This window comes from Nesoenas mayeri (assembly GCF_963082525.1).
Source record: "Nesoenas mayeri genome assembly, chromosome: 6".
In the NCBI taxonomy this organism is placed as follows: domain Eukaryota; kingdom Metazoa; phylum Chordata; class Aves; order Columbiformes; family Columbidae; genus Nesoenas; species Nesoenas mayeri.
In genome coordinates, this window is record NC_137545.1 from 37,431,509 (window position 1) to 37,451,020 (window position 19,512).

Below are 19,512 nucleotides of genomic sequence, written 5' to 3' on the forward strand. Positions count from 1 at the left end.
TCACTAAAATGGAAATGTTGTTAGCAGGGGGCTGCTACACCATTTTATTTTGGAGGCAGGATCTTCCCTCGCCCCACCAAGTAATTGAGCATCTCAGAGACCTAAATATTACAGGTGTTCGGTGCTGCTTCCAAGCTCAAGGAGATGTAATTAAGTATCGCACTCTGTTCAAATGTGAAGGCATACGTTCTGTTTTATTTATTTTTAATAGTTTATGGTACATAATTCTAAAGAAGACTATATATGAAATAAAGGAAAGGGAAGATCCCAATCTGTACAGTAGCTACAATAGAACAGTACATTCTCCTAGACCTGTTCTCAGCAGTACAGACATTGACTTGTCCTAAAAACATTAAGACCCAGTAGAGCTGCTGGGGGCTGCTCAGATCCCTTGAAGAGACCCACATCATCCAGGGGGAGAGGATGACACAAGAACAGATGAAAGTTCAAGTTCAGAATCTTTACGTGGATAGAAACAAACAATTTTACTTTTGTCCCCAGTGATTATTGATTTAAAAGAGACCCTTAGAAAAAAAAATTACTTTGTATTTTAAAGTTGGTAAGCAAGCATTGAAATGAAGGCAAGACACAAAGTGGCAGTAGCACAAGCAGTAGGGTTCTATTCCAAGTGGAAACTCTACATTCTACTAAGTTCTGTGTGTGATCGTTTACGGGATCTTTTGGATAATTTTCCATACTTATAGCCAAGAAGAGCCAAGCCCAGTGCTCCAACTGCAGAAAGGGCAAAAAGCACATAGAGTGCTATTTCTGCACTTTGTGATGTTAAATCTAGTCCAAAAAATTGTGTGCTGGCAGCCAGTCCTGGGGTCCTGTCCGTTGGTGTCACTGTCAGTGGGCAAACAATAAGGCAGTGTTAGTGCAGAGCCTGGGTGAACATTGTCGTGCACACGTGTGCTGGGTCCTGCCGCCACACTCTGGCAGCAGCTGTAATTCTGTAGGATCAGTGACTGACACAATTCTAGCTCAGGGTACAGGCACAACTGAGGGGAGAAGACTTCAAAAAGGAAGGGAATAGTAAAACACCTGAGCCTAGGGGAGAGGCGAGTGTTCTCTGCCACCCATGGTCACCCCAAAAAGCTGATTAAAATGATTATTTAAAACCCCCACACTAACAATGGTTGCTGTTCACTTTACTCCTCTCGTTCATTCAGAGAATGTTAATGACAAAAAGAATATTTCCAAAGGCTTACTCAAAACACCGAGATGTATAAAGTATTCAGAATTATTAAAAAAAAAATATCGTGGGAATGGAATGGGTGTAGTTCTGTTAATCAGAGAAAAGCAGAATAACTTCTGCTGTATTTTGGGGACAGGCGTGTATTGGGGTGCTATTACACACATTTTAAGTTGTTCTGCTTTTGCATGCAGAACTGACATAATTCCATGGGTAGGTCTTCAGTCATAACAAAAATTGATAATTAGTCAGTGCACTACTGGAAACCCCAAAAAGAATATTGCAGAAAATGGTGGTATCTTTAAAGAGCACAGATTATGGAAATCTTTTGGGGTTAGAATCAGACAAAGCCACAAGCGCGATTTCTGCTGCACCGCTTACCTTCAGGCTCCAGCTGCAGGCAGGGGTGTGGGCCCGTCGCTGGGTCTGGAAATCCATTGCAGTTTATGATCTGTGAGTAAAAGCTGGCAGAGGCCTTAGGGCGCCGCGGCAGCTCGGGGTCTGTGAAGTTCACATGGTAGAACCCAAACCTTTCGTCAAAGCCCACTGCCCACTCTAAGTTGTCCATCAGCGTCCACGCAGTGTAGCCTCTTAAATCGACCCCGTCGAGCACCACAGCTGTCACCAGAAGCAGAGAGAACGGGTTAGTTGTGCAACAAGAGGTGTCACCATGATGCCAGCCGTGGCACAAAGATGTTGGGGAACTACACAGCACCGGGGTCTAAGCACAGGGTGGTTATTGCTGCTTTGGCCTCACTGGTGTCACCACCTCCCCATTCCCAGTTCTCTCACGTGTTGCTTCAGCTCAGCTGCTGTGAGGTAGTTCAGCTGCCAAGCTACAGCTAACAAGCAACCAGTCAACCTGCCAGTGCTGGAAAGGCCTTGTCTCTGCTCCAAAAATCAAAGCTTTTGTCCAATAAACAAAGGTTTAGGAACAGAGAAGAAACACCATCAACATGCATCCATTGCTTCAACAAAGGCTTGTGGGGCTCCACTGCTAAGAGGCAGTAAAAGAGCACTGAGCCAAAATGAAGCGAACTGGAAGTGCTCTTCACTGATGCTGCTTGACCACTGCTGTAATTGAAACCAGTTTGAGTTGGGGGTTTCTGGTTTTGGGTGCTTTGTTTTTTTTGGGTTTTTTTTCTCTTTTTTAAAGATGCAGTCTTTAGACACAGCCATAGTCAAACTAAAGTCAAAATAGCTGTTCATAACCGTTAACCCATCAAGCAGCAGAACCTTCTCCTACCAGACGCAGCTCTACAAGGACACTGCAGTTACCTCACTAAACCCAGGGCCTGTTCTTCCTTTAGATCACCTTTCCCTGCAAAGTCCTGCCTGTCTGAGGCCAGTTTCTGCTAAACCCCAAAGTTCTCAGCACTGGACACTGAGTAAACCCACATGCACGTGTGACTTGCACGCTTCTAGCTCTTCACAACTTGCTTTCTACGTGTTAGTTTTATGGTGAGACGCTGCTGCTCTCTAGCGATGCGGATGATTAGATTTAAATCACTCCTACCTTTCAGTGCTTCATTAATGTAGCTCCGATGGTAATGCGTTCGCCAAGTGTCATTGAAGTTGAAGGCTCCCCTTTCCGAGATGCCATTTTCGGTCACGTAGATCGGAGGGTTGTTGTACTCCTCCTTGATCCATCTCAGGATCTTTCGGAAACCGAAGGGTGTCACCTTCAGCCAGACGGAACCAGAGTCCAGCCAGCTGCGGTCGGCTACTGAAGCTACACCCCTGCGGAGGAGGAACAGGAGGACACATTGCTCAAGGGCCCAGTCCCAAGTGCCCACAGCAGTCATGTTGTGCCAAACTGGTGGAAGAACAGTGGGCAGAGGTGGTGCTGGTGCTCACAGGCCTCTAGAAAACACTTCTCATACTCTACAATCAGATTCTTACTTCACAATCATATTAAATCAACTATGGGTGAGTACCCAATGTTAGCTCCTAATCCTTGTCCATCAATTCTACTGTTTGCCTTTTAATGCAGTGCCTGAGCGACACAAAATTGCCATTCATATCTATGTCCAGGAATGCAAGACTGAGCCAAGTGTCCTACAGGCTAAAACCACAGCGGCCAGGGAGCAGCAGCAAAGGGAAGTTACAGTCATTCCAGATACTCTCTGTGGAATTGTTCTGGAAAACAGCCAATGTTCACCCCTGTGTGCAGTCCCACCATTACCTTGATTCTTATCAGAAAAACTGGTAAGCTCCTGTTGTTTACATTCTGAAGCTGTGGAAGACATTGGTGTCTAAATAAAAATCTTGACTTGTGTATACTTAACCATGAAGTGATTTGGTTATTTAGGCTTTGAACATATATTTACCCACCGTGGTGAGGGAACTAACAACTGTTTAACAGCAAATGGAGAAGTATCCATAAACCATGATAATCTAGCAGTTCAAACTGCAGATTAGGTGTAGGAAATACAATAAATACTGTTTACAGCTGGTCCCAAACCATTGGGAGACCCGAAAGTGCAGATTCCTTCCCTTAGTAGATCCTCTAATTTTCTTTGTTCTCTTTTAAACATTTGTATTTATCATCAGGTCTGTAAAAAAAGGGGTGATGCTGGACTTCTGTGAAAGTAACAGCACCAGAAAGTTGGCCCAGGTTCCAGGTGTGCATATTTTACTTGACCAATCATTTACGTTCATCTCTTACCTGTCAGAGTCATAGGACAGAACGCCAGCAGGAAACTTTAAGTTGTACGTTAAAACTGTAGTATAATGGTTTAGACCAAAGTAGTCATACGTGCCTTTAATTCTTTGCTTTTCACTTTCAGTAAATTCTGGAAGCCTGCAACAGAAAACAGAGAAAAGCATAAACCCCTCAACATGTACATTTTCTCAGGATTTTCCCTTCTTTTGCTTCTAACTCCTCCCCAGTCCTGTTGTATAAACTAAAGCAATCTCTTCCTAGAATGACAAGTGACCTGTCTCAGGCCACCATCCTGCAAGAACATGACCAGCAATGGCAGAGGGAAGCATGAAATGGTGCCAGGGACATCCAGGGCTCCTGTGGGAGCTGTCACGAGCCCCCTCAAAACACTGTACCCCTGCTTGCAGAAACCGAAGGTGCAGCAGCCACCCGTGCCAGGTGTGCTCACAGCTGCAGGGGAGCAGGTGTCTGCTGCAAAGAGAGTCATACAATGGTTTGGGTTGGAAGGGACCTGAAACATCATCTAGTTCCACCCCCTGCCAGACCAGGTCACTCAAAGCCCCATCCAACCGGCCTTAGACACTTCCATGGATGGGGCGTCCACAGCTGCTCTGGGCAGCCTGTGCCAGGGCTTCACCATCCTCATGGGGAATAATTTCTTCCTTATATCTCATCTAAATCTCTGCTATTTTGGTTTAAAGCCATTACTCCTTGTCCTATCACTACATGCCCTTGAAAACAGAAGGAAGAGGAACGCTTCTCTTTGTGGCAGCAGTAGTACTTGGTAGGTCACAGCAGAAGTACCTACAGGGGTGTCTCAAACTCCATTTTCTACACAGGACACAATAAAACTTCTGAGCTTTTTCCCTGAGATCGACATTGTGAACACACTCAGTGTAACACTGGTATCCCTGGTACCAGCACCACAAGCACTTGGGGAGGTACCATGAGCCTTCTGGAGGAACATGGGAAAACCCAGGAGAAACTGAGAACTAGGCTCTGTCTGTGGACTCCACCATTGAATCCCAAAGTGCGCGGTCCCCTTCGAAAGGGAGGTCTCCTTAGAGAAGAACATCCCCCTTCGGGATGTGCGGCCCTGCACAGAGTAAGAAACGGACTCGGGGACATCCACAGGGTGCTGTGAAGTAAGCAGTGAGGTTTTGGGTCACTTTTAGCTAGAAGTGGGAGAAAATTGTTCTGGGAATTAGGTCCACAGGCAACCCCTGCTGAAAACGCAGGCGATTTGGTGATGCTTGAGAGTTTGCAGTCTCGGAGCGAGGACAGGAGATGCTTGGACATGTTAGCTCATAAAGCAACACAGTAAATTTGCAACTGCCAGAGAAAAAACAGTGTCAGAAAGAAGTTCTCAAGAATGCAAGGGCTTTAGGCACACATAAAAGCATAGCTTAAATTTTGAAGAGACCTGCCTTTGCTGCAGAGCACGCACTGACTCTTCCCAACAAGCGGTCTTTCACATCTTCAGTGCGGAATGATCAGGAATAGCCCCAGATTTACTATGTCCCATTAAATGGCTGAGTGAAGAGGGGAAAAAAAGTTCCTTCCTTATATGCAACTAATAAGGGTGAGAAAAGGGAGAACACTCCTGATGGAGCACTGCTAGCACAACAGGGTTAAGAATAATTAATGGGAATGGAAAACAAGAAACATAGTTCAGAGGGACCAATGAGTTCTCAGTGCCTGAGTTCAGGATGTTGTTTCAAGAACGGTTAAAACACATTTAATATACCACAGTCAGGTAAAGCACTGTGTCTAATGCAGATCTTTTACTATGTCATTCTAGGCCACCAACTTAGTAATATAACATATCTTTGGGGTATTAAGTTTAGTTTGCAAGGGAGGTAGAGACAGGGAACAGGTAAAACGTACACTAGACTTTTTGTGTGAGGATACTACAAGATTTTTACAGTAAACATCGCAACAGAATCATTGAAAGCACTTTGAGAAGAGCAGGATTCAACACAGCAAGCACAACAAAGCAGAAATGCGCCTGGGCTCTTACCGGGACTGGCTCAGACCCTGAGCCAGACTGCGCTCCCGGATCCTCGTTTTCATCTCTTCGTTGTAATCGCCATTTTTGAAAATGGGATGAGCAAACCAACCTAGCAAAAACTAAGCCAGGAAATAAGACAGAAAGCTAAATTATGTATCAAAACAAGGGATGTAACCATTTCTCTTTCATGCGCTGCTTTATAGCTAGCACATGAAATTGTAATGAACAGGCACACGGAGATATGCAGGGATGCTCATTTAACGGCAGCAAATTTAACCAGCTTTTGGCACTGCTATCGTACTTTGCCTGATTTCTATTGCATACTTTATCAGCCACCAGATGGGGGTGACACATTTCCTTGCACTGGTGCTTCTGGCTCACCCTTTCCTTTCATGCTGGTGTGGCAAGATGCTGACCTAGGTTTTGGGCATCTCCAGCACCCAGGATGGGGCTGTCACCATGAACAAACCCTGGAGCAGCAGGGAGAGCTGTGACCAGGTGTCTCTGTACCTGCAAATATCGTCTGGCAGAATCGACATCCTCCTGGTTGTGTGGGTTCCTTGGTTCTGCCCATTCAGAGTTGATGGTGAGGGAGATCAGTCCTCCTTGTCTTGCACGGTAGGTCTCATTGTAGAGGTGCCAGGCTTCCGCATGGGCCTTTATTAAGTTGTGTCCCACCACGTAAGGGGCTCGGCCGGGCCGGACAGAGACGCCTGCAGAGACAGGGACAGCACAGGCAGTGGAGCAGCAGTTCCCAGTTTCTCAGTGGCTTCTTCCCAGGTTAACACAACACCCAGGACATGCAGAACTACCCGCTGGTAAATGAATAAACCAGCAGCAGCTGGTGCCTTCAGGCCCAGCCTGGGCTGCAATCACTGTTTCAGCAGAGACAGCTGAAGGTGCAGCTGCAGTGGGCAGGACCCCACATCGTCCCCTCCTCTCCCTGCGGTGGGACAGGGGCTGGCTCAGCTCTCTCTGCCTGTGCAGGGCTGCCAGCCTTGGCAACAGGCTGCTGCTGGCGGCATGGAGAGCAGAAAGCTGTGTGCTCAGGCCAGCTCACATCCCTCCCCTTCCCTTCCTCTGCCCCTACCCTACAGCAGAGCTCAGCCCTCTAGTCCCTGCAGCTGGTCTGGAAATGCAGTCTGCTCTAGGCAGCAAGCGTAATCCAGAGGTTGCAGAGGAGGGAAGAAGGAGGATGTCTTGAAGGGGTCAGGTAAAATCAAGAAGGACCTGTTCACCACCCCACATCAGTCCAAACCCCATTTATCCCCACCACACCATCTTCCTTGCTCTACCTTTGCACCTCCTCTGCTGCAGCACAAACCGGAGTTGTGCCCACCATGCGTGAAGGCACTGAGGTTATTCCCAGGAGTCTTACCTGGAGCAGCTATGCCAACGCCATAGCCACAATATGCAGTGTTGTAGGGTTCATTGAGGGTTATCCAAAATTTCACTTTATCTCCCAGCCTCTGGAAGAGGAGCTCAGCATATTCCTTAAATCTCTGAACTATAGTATCATTCTCCCACCCGCCAATGTTCTGCAGTGCCTGTGGGAGGTCCCAGTGATAGAGAGTTACCTGTGGGGAAAGACAGCAAGAAAAGGGACTCAATCAGTCACTTTTCCACTTTCAGAAATAAGGACAGTAACTCAGCCTTATTTATGAACATAAAGAAAGTGTGCTTTGATCTGCAGCTACTTGCTCCTAACTGTGCGTTTGTAGTGATCACTCATGCACGCAAATAAAATACCTTTTTTTCCAGTGTTTCTGTGTCTTTAGAACACGAGGGAATCACCCTGCTTCTAAGCTCTGCCCGATGGTGAAGATGAAGCTTTTAACAAAAGAATGAAGCTTTTACCAAAAACCATCACCAGTTACCTGAAAGTTACTGGGTTTAGTTACCTGAGGCATAATGTTAGCTGCCAGAAGAGCATCGATAAGCCTTTCATAGTAGTTCAGTCCCATTTCATTGATGTATCTGGTGGTCCCATCTGGGAGAATGCGGGACCAGGAGATTGAAAAGCGATAGTGAGACACCTTGAGGTTTTTCAGTATTTCCACATCCTCCTCAATCTTGTGGTAGCTGTCACAAGTTACGTCTCCAGTGTCGTCATTGCTGATTTTCAAGGGAGTGTGAGCAAATTGGTCCCAAATGCTGAGTCCTTTTCCATCAGCTCTCCATCCTCCCTCAATCTGTAATTGAAGATGTGGTAGAGGGGAAATAATTGGTAAACAATTTTAGGTCTTGGCTTAGCAAAGAATTCAGCCTGTTAGTCTTTGCGGCACCACACACAATATTTTGACTTACCAGCTTAAGACCAGAAATAGCAATGTTTATGCTGTACCAAACTACTAAGACTTCTTAGGCCTCAAGACATATTAGCAAAGTACAACGTCACAGAACGGGCATTGTTCTGGCTGCTCCATGTTGGCTGGCTCTTGTGAAGCCCATGCTGCTGTCTCAGTTCCTGTGGTGTAATCATATCCTTAAACATCTCCATGTTCCTCCCTTTTACTGTGGTTGTTACACCATCTCTCAGTAATAGTAAAACCTGATGTTACAAAAGCTGTAGATATCTCATTCAAAATGAATTAAGTGTCTGCAGTTACTTAACGAATTGGTCTCAGTTTTCTAACCTGATATGCTGCAGTTGCTACACTCCACGAAAAGTTTTTTGGAAACTCTCCATATAAAAATTCATCTTCTTTTGGCAGCGGGATGCCATTATTGCGGATGATTTCTGCATAGTACACAGCAGAGCGTTTTGGAGTTCTTGGCCTGTTGGGATTGTCAAAATCAACCTGGTGCAATCCAAATCTTGGCTCATAACCATGCAGCCATTCAAAGTTATCCATAAAAGACCAAGCATTGTATCCTCGCAGATTAACACCATCCAACTTGTAAGCTGAAAAAACGTAATGAAATGGAACAGCATCAATTGTGTAATCACACATTAAATGAACCACAAGCAATTCACATGTAAGAACACACACATTTCTAACTTCATAAAGCTGGCGCTGGTCAACTAAGATCATTAAGAGACTCTTCATAGTTGGAGGATACAAAGCACAAATGGCCATGCAAAGGAGATCATAGAAAGAAACACTATGTTTATATTGTGTTCAGATTATTTAAAGACAAGGTTACTTCAAAGTAACCAGAAATCTAGAGAGGAGACACACAACACCAACAGAACAAACACTGGTACCTTTGAGAGCTTCATCAATGTATGTTTTGTAGTAAAATATCCTGGCATTGTCATCAACATCTGATGTGGTCTTTATCCCCACCCCATTCTCCATGATGTATATTGGGGGATTTCCGTATTCTTCTTTGATCCAGTTCAGTACCCTCCTCAGCCCCCAGGCCGCAGCACGATGGTCAGCAATAGCTGAGGAAGGCCAGGAGCTGTCAACCTTTGTTGAAACTTCCTGGTCATACTCATAAGAGAAGGGCCTCAACCGGGTCGTTGCATGGGTTACAATTTTGGAAGTGTAGGTGTTGAAGCAGAAAACATCTGCTGTACCCCTGATGTATTCACGCTCCTCTGCCGTGAAAACTGGAAGGCGCGATGATGGCAGGTTCTGTAGCTCACTCCTGTTCCCAACTTTCCACTTCATGACCTCAGGGTAGTCCCCATTTTTGAAAATCGGGTGTGTAAACCACCCCACCAAAAACTGCAGGTACCTGTCTGCAGCTTCGATGTCCCTGGGGTCACTTGGTGTCTCCGGCTCAACCCAGTCAATGTTGGGACGCAGAGCGATGACACCTCCCTGACTCGCTCTGTATTTGTCATTGTACGTGTGGTAGACCCTGGCGTGAGCTTTCAGTAAGATGTGGGCAACCCTGTAGGGAGCAGTGCCAGGGTCATTGACGTTGGGTGGGAATGCCCCAGTGCCATAGCCAACCCAAGCGACAACTTGGGGTTCATTGATCGTGATCCAGAACTTCACCCTGTCCCCAAAGGTCTGGAAACAGAAGTCAGCAAAACTATCAAACAGGTCGATGAGTGCACTGTTCTCCCAGCCACCAATGTCCTGGAGAGCTTGTGGCAGGTCCCAGTGGTACAGAGTGACGGTTGGAGTGATGTTGTTTGCAACCAGTCCATTAATGAGACGGTTATAGTAGTCAACTCCATAGCTGTTTATTGAATCATTCCTTCCACTGGGGAAAATTCGAGACCAGGACAGAGAGAAATGATAGTTCTTTACCCCTAAGGCTCTCAGCAGGTAAATATCTTCCTCCACTTTGTTGTAGCTGTCACAAGCTATATCTCCAGTGCCATCGTTCTTTATATTCCCTGGGACATGGGTGAAGTTATCCCAAATGCTGGGTCCTTTGCCATCAGCATCCCAGCCTCCCTCTACCTGGTAGGCAGAAGAAGACACACCCCATGTAAAGTCCTCGGGGAACGTCCCGTAAAAGTACGTGTCCCTTTCAAAGTCTGTTTGAGATGAAAACTTCTGCCAGACAACTTTTGCCTTGGAGGGAACTTCTGATGCTGGTAAATTTGGCAACTTTGATGGCGTGGGGAGGTCAGATACCACCGGTGTAGAAAACCTCTCCAAGACTTCGGGTGGGAAACCATTATTTTCGATGACACCAGAATAGAAATAAGCAGATGCCTTGGGAGTCCTTGGTCTGTTGCTATCTTCAAAATTCACATGATGTAGCCCGAATTTTAGGCTGTACCCCGGGGGGCCTTCAAAGCCATCAATGAGGGATCGAGCAATGTATGACCGAACATCAACTGCATCTAGTTTTACCGCTGTTGCAGAAACAGTAGAAGACACTGTTATTCATTTTCTGAATGCAGCACAGCACAACATAAGCACCACAACTGAGGTAACAGTGTGATAAGCCAAACATCTACAAATGGTCTTTTAGGCAAACCACGTCCCCCCAGACAATTAGAGTATCCGGCAAGAAAAGCAGTCAGCACTGGTCAAATGCTTAGTGGCTAAAATGTATAAGAAAACAAATATTAGTCAAGAGATATTTGAGTACAGGGCATTTGTGTCACTGGTATCCCTTTCCCTGTGTTCTTATTTTCAAGCAGAATTCATCAATTTACGTACATGGCATCTTTTTAGATTTGACACTATAGATGAACTGAAACATTACCTGGATTTAGTGCTTGCCTATCTTCCCCGAACGTAAGAGAGTTTCTTTTAGCAGAACAGTCAAATCTCTATTTGAATTCTCAAACCTCTATACCTGTCTAGAACTTCAGGCACTAATATTATTTTTAAAACAATTGATAAGCAGTTTACAAAGATAAGAGCATACCTTGAACCTTGCAGAAAATGACTAAAATATAAACATCTCCCTAAAAATTCTAACCTGAAATGTCACAGGACACTGTTAGTTAGATTTGCTTAATCAGTAAAGCCATCATTCGGTCCTGATCTGTGAGATCTCTATAGGTAAGAGTCTGCCTCCAGCAAATCATGTTCATGGGGGCTGATGTATATAAACACTGTTCTCACAGAGGGTCTAACGTTAGGATCCAGGCTACATTCATCCGTATATACAGAAAACCTATTCCCCCATCTAAACAGAACAGAGAGTTCTATGTCTGGACACCAGATAGGCTTAAGTACATGAGCTCACCCTACATACACACCAGGCAGCTGACCTCATATCACTGCGCAAGTGGTGATGTTTTAAAGCTAATCACCGCAGAAGTGATACAATAACTTGTTGCTGTTATTAAGAAAAAAAATCATCTCCATACCTTTTAGAGCCTCATTGATGTACCGGCGGAAATAATCCACTCGTAGAGTGTCATTAATAAGATCCCCCACGTCCTCTGTTGGCATACCATTTCCTGCGATGAAAATTGGGATCTTTGCCCCTGTATATTCCTGGGACACAAACTTCAGCAGCCGCCTTAATCCCCAAGGGACAACGTGGATCCAAGAAGAGGCAGCCTGTGGCCAAGAAGGGTCTACATGCACGGAGAAGTTCCCGATGCTCTCGTAGCCTGGTGTGCAGGTCCCGTTAGCCACAGCACTGACCAAGCGGGAAGTGTAATGGGAAAGGCCAAAAAAGTCTGCAGTCCCTTTCAGCCAGGACTTCTCCTCTTCTGTAAACAGCGGCAGCTGTGCAACTGTTGTGGAGCACTGCTGGTTTACCTCCTGGATCTGAGCCTTCAGGACATCTGGGTAATCACCATTAACAAATATCGGGTGAGCAAACCAGCCAAGCATGAACTGCAGGTACCTCTCTGATGCCCTCAGGTCCTCAGAGCTGGTTGGATTCTTGGGTTCAGCCCAGTCCGAGTTCAGCACCAGCCCCACCTTTCCCAGTTGCTGGGAGCGGTATCTGTCATTGTACAGGTGCCAGACCTTGGCGTGAGCCTTGAGAATCATGTGGGCCACCTGTGGGCAGAGAGCAGAAGAATGCGTGTCACGCTGCTTTGCACAAGAACCGTCAAGCACCGAGCTTATTGTCATGTGAGAATGTCATCTCCACCTAGAAGAAGAAACCTTGACAAAACAAATAATCATAGCCAGACCGCAGCAGGTTTTGGATTAAGCAGAAGAATCTGGCTTTTCACCAGCACCAGCTTTCAGAATAGAAAAATAAAACAAAGACATTCGTTAACTACTCCAGTTTTTTGCAAGTATCACAAATTCAACAAGCAAGTAGTTGTCTCAGAGGCCACATTAGGCTTAAACATAGCTGAAGTACAGAACCATCAGAGGAAAATTATACAACCATGGCAGCTGCAGGATCCCCATTATTCCTGCATCCCTACCTTATAAGATGCTACCCCTGGGTCAGCGATTCCTGGAGGATGCTCTCCGGTGCCGTAGCCAGCGTAGCTAATCATCCAAGGCTCATGGAAAGTAATCCAGAACTTGACTCGATCCCCAAAAGTGGCAAAGCAGAAGTCTGCGTAATTTACAAAAGCATCTATGATACTGTCATTCTGCCAGCCACCAAGAACCTGAAGAGCTTGTGGGAGGTCCCAGTGGAACAGAGTCACCATGGGCTCAATGTTAGAGTCCAGCAATCGGTTAATTAATTGGTTGTAATAATCAACACCCTTGGAGTTGATGGTATCGTTGGTGCCAGCAGGGAAAATTCTAGGCCAGGATACAGAAAATTTGTACAGTTGGGGATTAAGACCCCTAAGTAGGTAAACGTCATAGCTGGTTTTATAGTAGCTATCACATGCCACATCTGCTGTTTGGTTCATGTAGACATGACCTGCATGCCCAAAATGGTCCCAGATGCTCTCTCCTTTCCCATCCTCTGCCCAAGCTCCTTCAACGTTAAAGGCACCTGTGGATGTGCCCCAGAGGAAACCACTTGGGAAAACACCTTGCAGAAAAGAATCCCTCTCCAATTCAGACTGCTTGGCAAACATTTCCCAGACTGTTTGATAGGAGGAATGAGGGGCAAAATCAGCAACTGGGTTCTCCTGCAGAGTGTTTGTTTTGCTGCAAATAGAATAAAAAAAGAAGTTACAAACTCCAAGGTGGATGCCAGTGCCACAAAACTTGTGAACATGGAGGACAGATGAAACATTTGCTTCCCATTCAGCTGACATCAGGCACGTAGGGTCCCATTCCTTCGTCATCTGATCAGTCCAACCTACTGCCACCCAACTCACAGGTGGAGGCGGAGTGCAGTGAGATAACTGCAGAGCAGTTCAACGTGTCTACATGTCTAATGCATTTCTTTGCAGGTAGATTCTCATAAATCACTACAGCTGGGTCAGAGGTGCAAACCAAATCTGTGCAGTGTGTAGCATTTTCACATGCTACAACTGTTCCAATGAGTTTTCATGGGAGAAGCTAAAACTAACCAGTCCTGCTCCTCTAATCCTCAGCATCGCCCTGCACAATGACATTCACATTTCTGTAGGCACAATTAGCTTTTCTCCTAGGAAAGTCTCTATTTTATTTTATGTATTTATTTTTAACTGTTTTGCTCTTGAGAAGAACAGAAGCATTGGAATATGTACTTGTTACTACTGGCTTGAAGGTGCAACCTGGGCAACCAAGGATGAGAGGATGGGAGAAGATTCCATCGCCTGTAATAGCAAGAGATGGGGCTCAGCACAAAGGCATTATTCTCCAGTCCTTCCAGGAACTAACAGCAAATTTTACCACTAAAACTGCCTTCTGTCTGCCTCCGCATAGGCTTCTAAAGGACAACGTTTTATTATAGTACCTTATTTAAGGGAGAAAAACTGTACCTTAAAACATGAGATGATGAGAACTCCAGGAACTCATTAACATCATATCCAATTGTACGTGTCTTTTCTTTATTAATAGCTGAAAACAAACAAACAAGTGATGGACTTAGTCATAACTTAGATGCTGTGGGCTGCATGACACTACTGTACATACAATTACACCTTTTGAAGCAAAGTGTTTTCCATAACCAATAGCTATTTTTCTCACATCCAATATGTTGGGGTTTTATTAGATATTTACAATTTAATGTTAAAAAATGATCAGAAATTTGGAGGAAAATTCCTCCTTCCACTCCCTCAACACTCATTTTCCAAGAAGGTTACGAAAGAAACTGTAAAATTATTTCATCTAATAGCAGTGATCTGGACTGGAAAATTTAAATTTGCTCTATAATTTGCCAAAAACTCTACTCCCTCCTGAAATATGTCACTCACCTATGACAATGGCCGATACTGGTATGAAGTGATTCTCCTCCACGGAACCACAACCAAGGAACTTTAGACTGAAAAGCAAGATCTCTACATCCTTCCAAACATTCTGCAAAACCAGAAAACAGAGATTTGTGTGAGAAGAAGCATCAGCCAGCTACTAAAACCATGCTCTTGGCATTTGGTGCTTTTAACATAGAATGGGAAATACTCAGAAGACTGAGAACTGGTGATAAAGTTCTTCAAAGTTCAATTATTAAGCCAACAGAGTAAGCATTTAATACCACCCACTATTTTTCTCTGATCCAAAAAAAAAGCCCAAAGCAAATAAAACCATAAACCCCAGAAACCTTCAGTGTTCCACCCGTCATTTGAAAGGCACAGGGGACTAAGTCTTTTTTTGAAAGGTTACTTGGTAAGGATCCTTTGCCATAAACGGCCCACTCCAGATTTCTTGAGCAACTGCAGCATGGTGGCATCCTGAGGAGAATCAGTCACTGGGGTAGCTCCTTATTGTGCTGCTCCATTGCTGGGTGACTCGTCTCAGGGATTTTAAGAATGCAATTCACTGCCAGGGGTTTAATACCAGGTATCAGCCTATAACATCACTGGCCTTGTTGCTGCTGTGTGATCCTATCCTAAATTTACTGACATTTCTAGCACGGCCTCTGCTGGTGAGGAGCTGTGAAGTTGGGTAGTACAGCTGCAGAACCCACGCTAGAGTAAAATAGTGTCTTTCAGTGTACAGACAACAGCTTATCAAACACTTAAGGTGTGAGAAAGAAGGTTTTTCAATCCCAGACAAAAGAACTGTGCCATTCCAGGCACTAATACATAATAATGAGCACTGACCAAGACGATCCTTTCCAGCACTTTCGAATACCTGTTTTTAAGTCAGAATAACAACAGAGAAGTGAGCGGTATGCAGCTGTTCCCTAGTGTCGCTGTTGTCTGAGCTGTCACAGCAAATCAGAACTGTTTAGACATGCATCAAGAAGCATGAAATTCCCCTTCTATTTATGGTCTGTTGTCTGCTGCTATAATTTGAACACTGTGAGTAATGTTACCTGGAATTCACTCAACTTCTTGTAGAAATCTGTTTCATTTCCACAATAGTACTGAAGGCTGAGAGACAGAAAGTCTACTGAATCCTGGAAACACAGAAAGGAAAAGAATAACCCTAGATTTAAATGTATTTTTTGCAAGTATTTCATTAAAATATATATAAAATTCTGAAAACTTTTATACAGATAATTCGCTGGAGTAAGTCATACAGCTATATGGGACCCCTTGACAATATAATGAACACAAACTGGATAATTCATGGGATTTTGTGTCTCTCCTTCTCAACAAAGTAAAATCTAAACAGCTAAATTAAATTCTGGGAGTGTTTTATGAATATGAGTTACTATTTACGATTTACAGATGATTTTTTATTAGTCAGATTGAAGAAATCCATGATTAATCAGATAGAGAAACCTTTGCAACTATGTTGTTCCTTATCAACAATCCTTTGGGGAAAGTCCACTTCTGAAATCTTTAAGCATTCCAAACCGTAAGCGTTATCCCACTAGACGTCAAAAGTTCAAAGGAATAGATAACATTCTTTTATTAAACCAGCTGGTGAAGCTGGAAAAAAATTGGTAAGCTTTCAGTTTATTTTCCACCCAAAGTTTTCTTCTGGCTTATTCAGGTCATCTAATACAAGATCTTTCCTCTCCCTGCACACCACAACTTGCTTATATCCTGGAAATATCGTGCCTACAACATTCCTTACCCCATTACTCGATTTTGAAGGTTTGTGAATACAAGCCTAAACCCTTCATTGTTATTTGTTCCCCACATCCTACATCAACATCCCCCAGGTGAAGACAACTACTGACAAAGGGTTTGATCTTTCCAGAAGGGAGGTCAACATCTTTCTAGAGATGATGTTCTCCTTGTGTTGTGTCACCCCCATGCAGCCACATCACTTTTAGCACAGTTCCATCTGTGTTTTAATATAATAAGCAATTTTTTTATAGTCATCATTTAAAATTAAGTATCTTTTTATATTTGGCGGTACATTAAGTAGACTTCCAAAGAAAATAACGAGTACATTTTTGCAGATGCCTTCTCATATAAGCATGTATATTGCTAAAATTGCCATTATGAGAGCAAATATTTCTCTGTATAGCTTAATCGATGTTTGCTAGACAAGAAAGGATGCTGAAGTCATTTTTAAAATCGGTGACCTTGACAGGAGAAAACTAATCACAGAAGTAAAATTCACCAAATCGGTCAATCAGTAGATTTGATAAAATTCAATATAACTTGCAATAGGTCATTCGATTCTGTACAAAAAAAATCAAGTTAAATCAAATAAAATGTATGTAATTTTGGAAATAATTTCTATTAAGGTGTTACCTGAAGAGAAACTGAAAGAAATTCTGATGAAGCACTATCCAAGATATGACCCAGTCCTAAAGCAATGGACACCTTTCCACCTTGAAACAAGAAGAGGGAGTCTATTGGTAAGCACAAATCATAGAACCATAGAACAGTTTGGGTTGAAGGGCCCCTCCAAGCTGCCCCAGTGCCTCCCCTGCCATGAGCAGGGACATCTTCACCAGCTCAGGTTGCTCAGAGCCCCATCCAGCCTGGCCTGGGATGTCTCCAGGGATGGTTCATCCACCACCTCTCTGGCCAACCTGGGCCAGGCTCTCACCACCCTCATTGTGAACAATTTCTTCCTTGTGTCTAGCCTGAATCTCTCATCTTTTAGTTTAAAACCATCACCCCTTGTCCTATTGCAACAGGCCCTGCTAAAAAGTCTGTCCCCATCGTTCTTTTAAGTACAGAAAGACCGCAATAAGGTCTCCCCAGAGCTTCTCTTCTCCAGCTGAACACCCCAGCTCTCTCAGTCTGTCCTCCTAGCAGAGCTGTTCCAGCCCTCTGATCATTTCTGTGGCTCCTCTGGGCCCTCTCCAACAGGTCCATGTCCTTCCTGTGCCACTTCCAGGGCTCTGGAACCCTCAAAGTATTTCTACAACCAATTCACATGGAACTTCTCGTGTTTCTGTTTGTGCCCGTTGCCCCATAACTTGTTGCTGGGCATCAGTGGAAAGCATTTGGCCAGTATGAGACCACAGTTCATGAGGGGCATCTGCTGGTCTTTAAACCAAGAGCACAGAGACAAGAGGCCATAGGGAAAAAGCAGACAGAAGTAGTATAATGTTTGAAGTACTAGTTTCTGCTGCTCAAATTAACCAGAGGCTATTTAATACTTCCCTGATGCTTAAAAGGTAAAATATAAATATGCACACATACACATATGTATTACCCCCAAATATTTTGGCTGTCATTTCAAGTAAAATGCTATCAGAACGAAATCATAAAACTATCAAAATAAGGGATTTGAAGGAACCTGTTACTCAGGGATTTCTATGTAATTCTGAGAGCACTGGTAGCATATTCAGAAGGGAACTGCATGTAGCAGTGGCCATTTGATTCCATCACAAAATATTTGTGAAAAAGTCATATACAAAAAATGCCTCTCCCCATTTTCCTTACCTGCTGGCGAGTATTTCTCGTGGTAGCTGGTGTAAGCTCTCCCATGAGCGGCGGCGAGCGCCTGTGCTCGGCCCCGGGGGTCCTCATGGGGCAGGCTTTGCAGGACCCCCGGCAGGTCGCTGAAGGTGAGCCACACGTCAACCAGGTCCCCAAAAACACGGAAGCTGAACTCTGCATATTCCACAAAAAGGTCAGCAAAAGCGTTGACTTTCCCGCCCACAACCTGCGCAGCCACAGCACCAGGGACACGCTGGTGATGCAGAACCACCACCGGCCTGAGGTCTGCGGCAACCAGGGTCTGGAGCAGCTCCCGGTAGCACTGCACTTGAGCTTCATTCGGCTTCTTGGCATCCCCGGTCGGCAGAATGCGTGCCCACGGCAGAAAGAGTTTGTAATGTGTCACCCCGAGCTCATGGAGCTGGGAGAAGTACTGGGGCAGGGCAGGAGCCACAAGATCTTTTTGGCACAGGTAACCATCAGCTTCAGCCACGGCAGGGCCATCATCTTCCTTGGGTAGGACTTGGTTTTGCAGATACAATCTATTGACTAACTCGCTGGGTAGTGGTCCAGCAATGGTGATAAAATTCTGAGCAAATTCCTCACCTGTCCCAAGGCTGGGAGAGGCTAACAGAAAGAAGACAATTGTCTCACAAATCAACTCCATTTCTGGACCTGCTTCAGAAAGTTATTCCACACTACTTATATTACAGTAGAAGTAATATTTAACTGAAATTATCTATTATACAGATAAACGTTCCTAAAACTAGCTGACGCTAGAATGATTACAGATCAGGACTTTCAATCAATAGATGAACAAACAAATAGACGAAAACAAAAAAAAACTGTCAAACCGTTACAGAAAGGCCACGTGGAAACATTTTCTGAGATGTTCAGCTTCCCCTTTATGCTTGAATATCAATTGACATTTGCTGATACTGCCTCCATTCTAGAGAAAGAGAAAATAAGTAGACAACACTTTTTATCTCCTCTTGGTGTTTTGGTTTATTTTTCTTGGCTTAAGAGGAATTCCAGCACAGCTCTGGCTGTAGAACACAAAAGCAGAGTTACTGGGGCTGGGTGCTCCCACAGCTCAGGGTGGGCAGGCAAGCTAGAGGCATGTTTGTGCTATAATTCTTTAGTGCATAAAGCAAATGAGATGTGCCGTCTCACTCACTTGGTAAAGTCCTCATGCCTGATAATATCAAGGAATTTGAACATAATTTTATTGCTTTCCAAAGTACTCTTCCTGTCAGCCTTGAGAACACATGCTCTCTCAGCAGGGTGGACACGTGCCGATCCGCTACCTGAACCGCTTCAGGGAAGAGAGAACACAACTTTTCTGCATTCAAATAAACCAAAACTGAAGAGCTGAGAACGTTTGCTGCCCAAATACCCAACATGTTCAAATCAACTAAATACAAAATTCTATATAGCTATATTGAAAAGTC

General features: G+C 44.4%; 1 protein-coding gene across 1 annotated transcript; it reads right to left on the reverse strand.

Annotated features, from left to right (window-relative positions):
• Nucleotides 1-637: 637 nt before the first annotated feature.
• On the reverse strand, nt 638-18,728 carry LCT (lactase; the record flags this gene model as incomplete). Its single annotated transcript, XM_080347151.1, has 17 exons — nt 638-846; nt 1,577-1,813; nt 2,712-2,935; nt 3,864-3,998; nt 5,881-5,990; nt 6,382-6,584; nt 7,250-7,448; nt 7,773-8,063; nt 8,508-8,776; nt 9,080-10,639; nt 11,609-12,254; nt 12,635-13,322; nt 14,084-14,162; nt 14,519-14,621; nt 15,580-15,663; nt 16,919-16,998; nt 18,065-18,728. The coding sequence occupies 17 exons, from the start codon at nt 18,726-18,728 to the stop codon at nt 638-640; spliced, it is 5,781 nt and encodes a 1,926-aa protein (XP_080203277.1).
• Nucleotides 18,729-19,512: the final 784 nt, after the last annotated feature.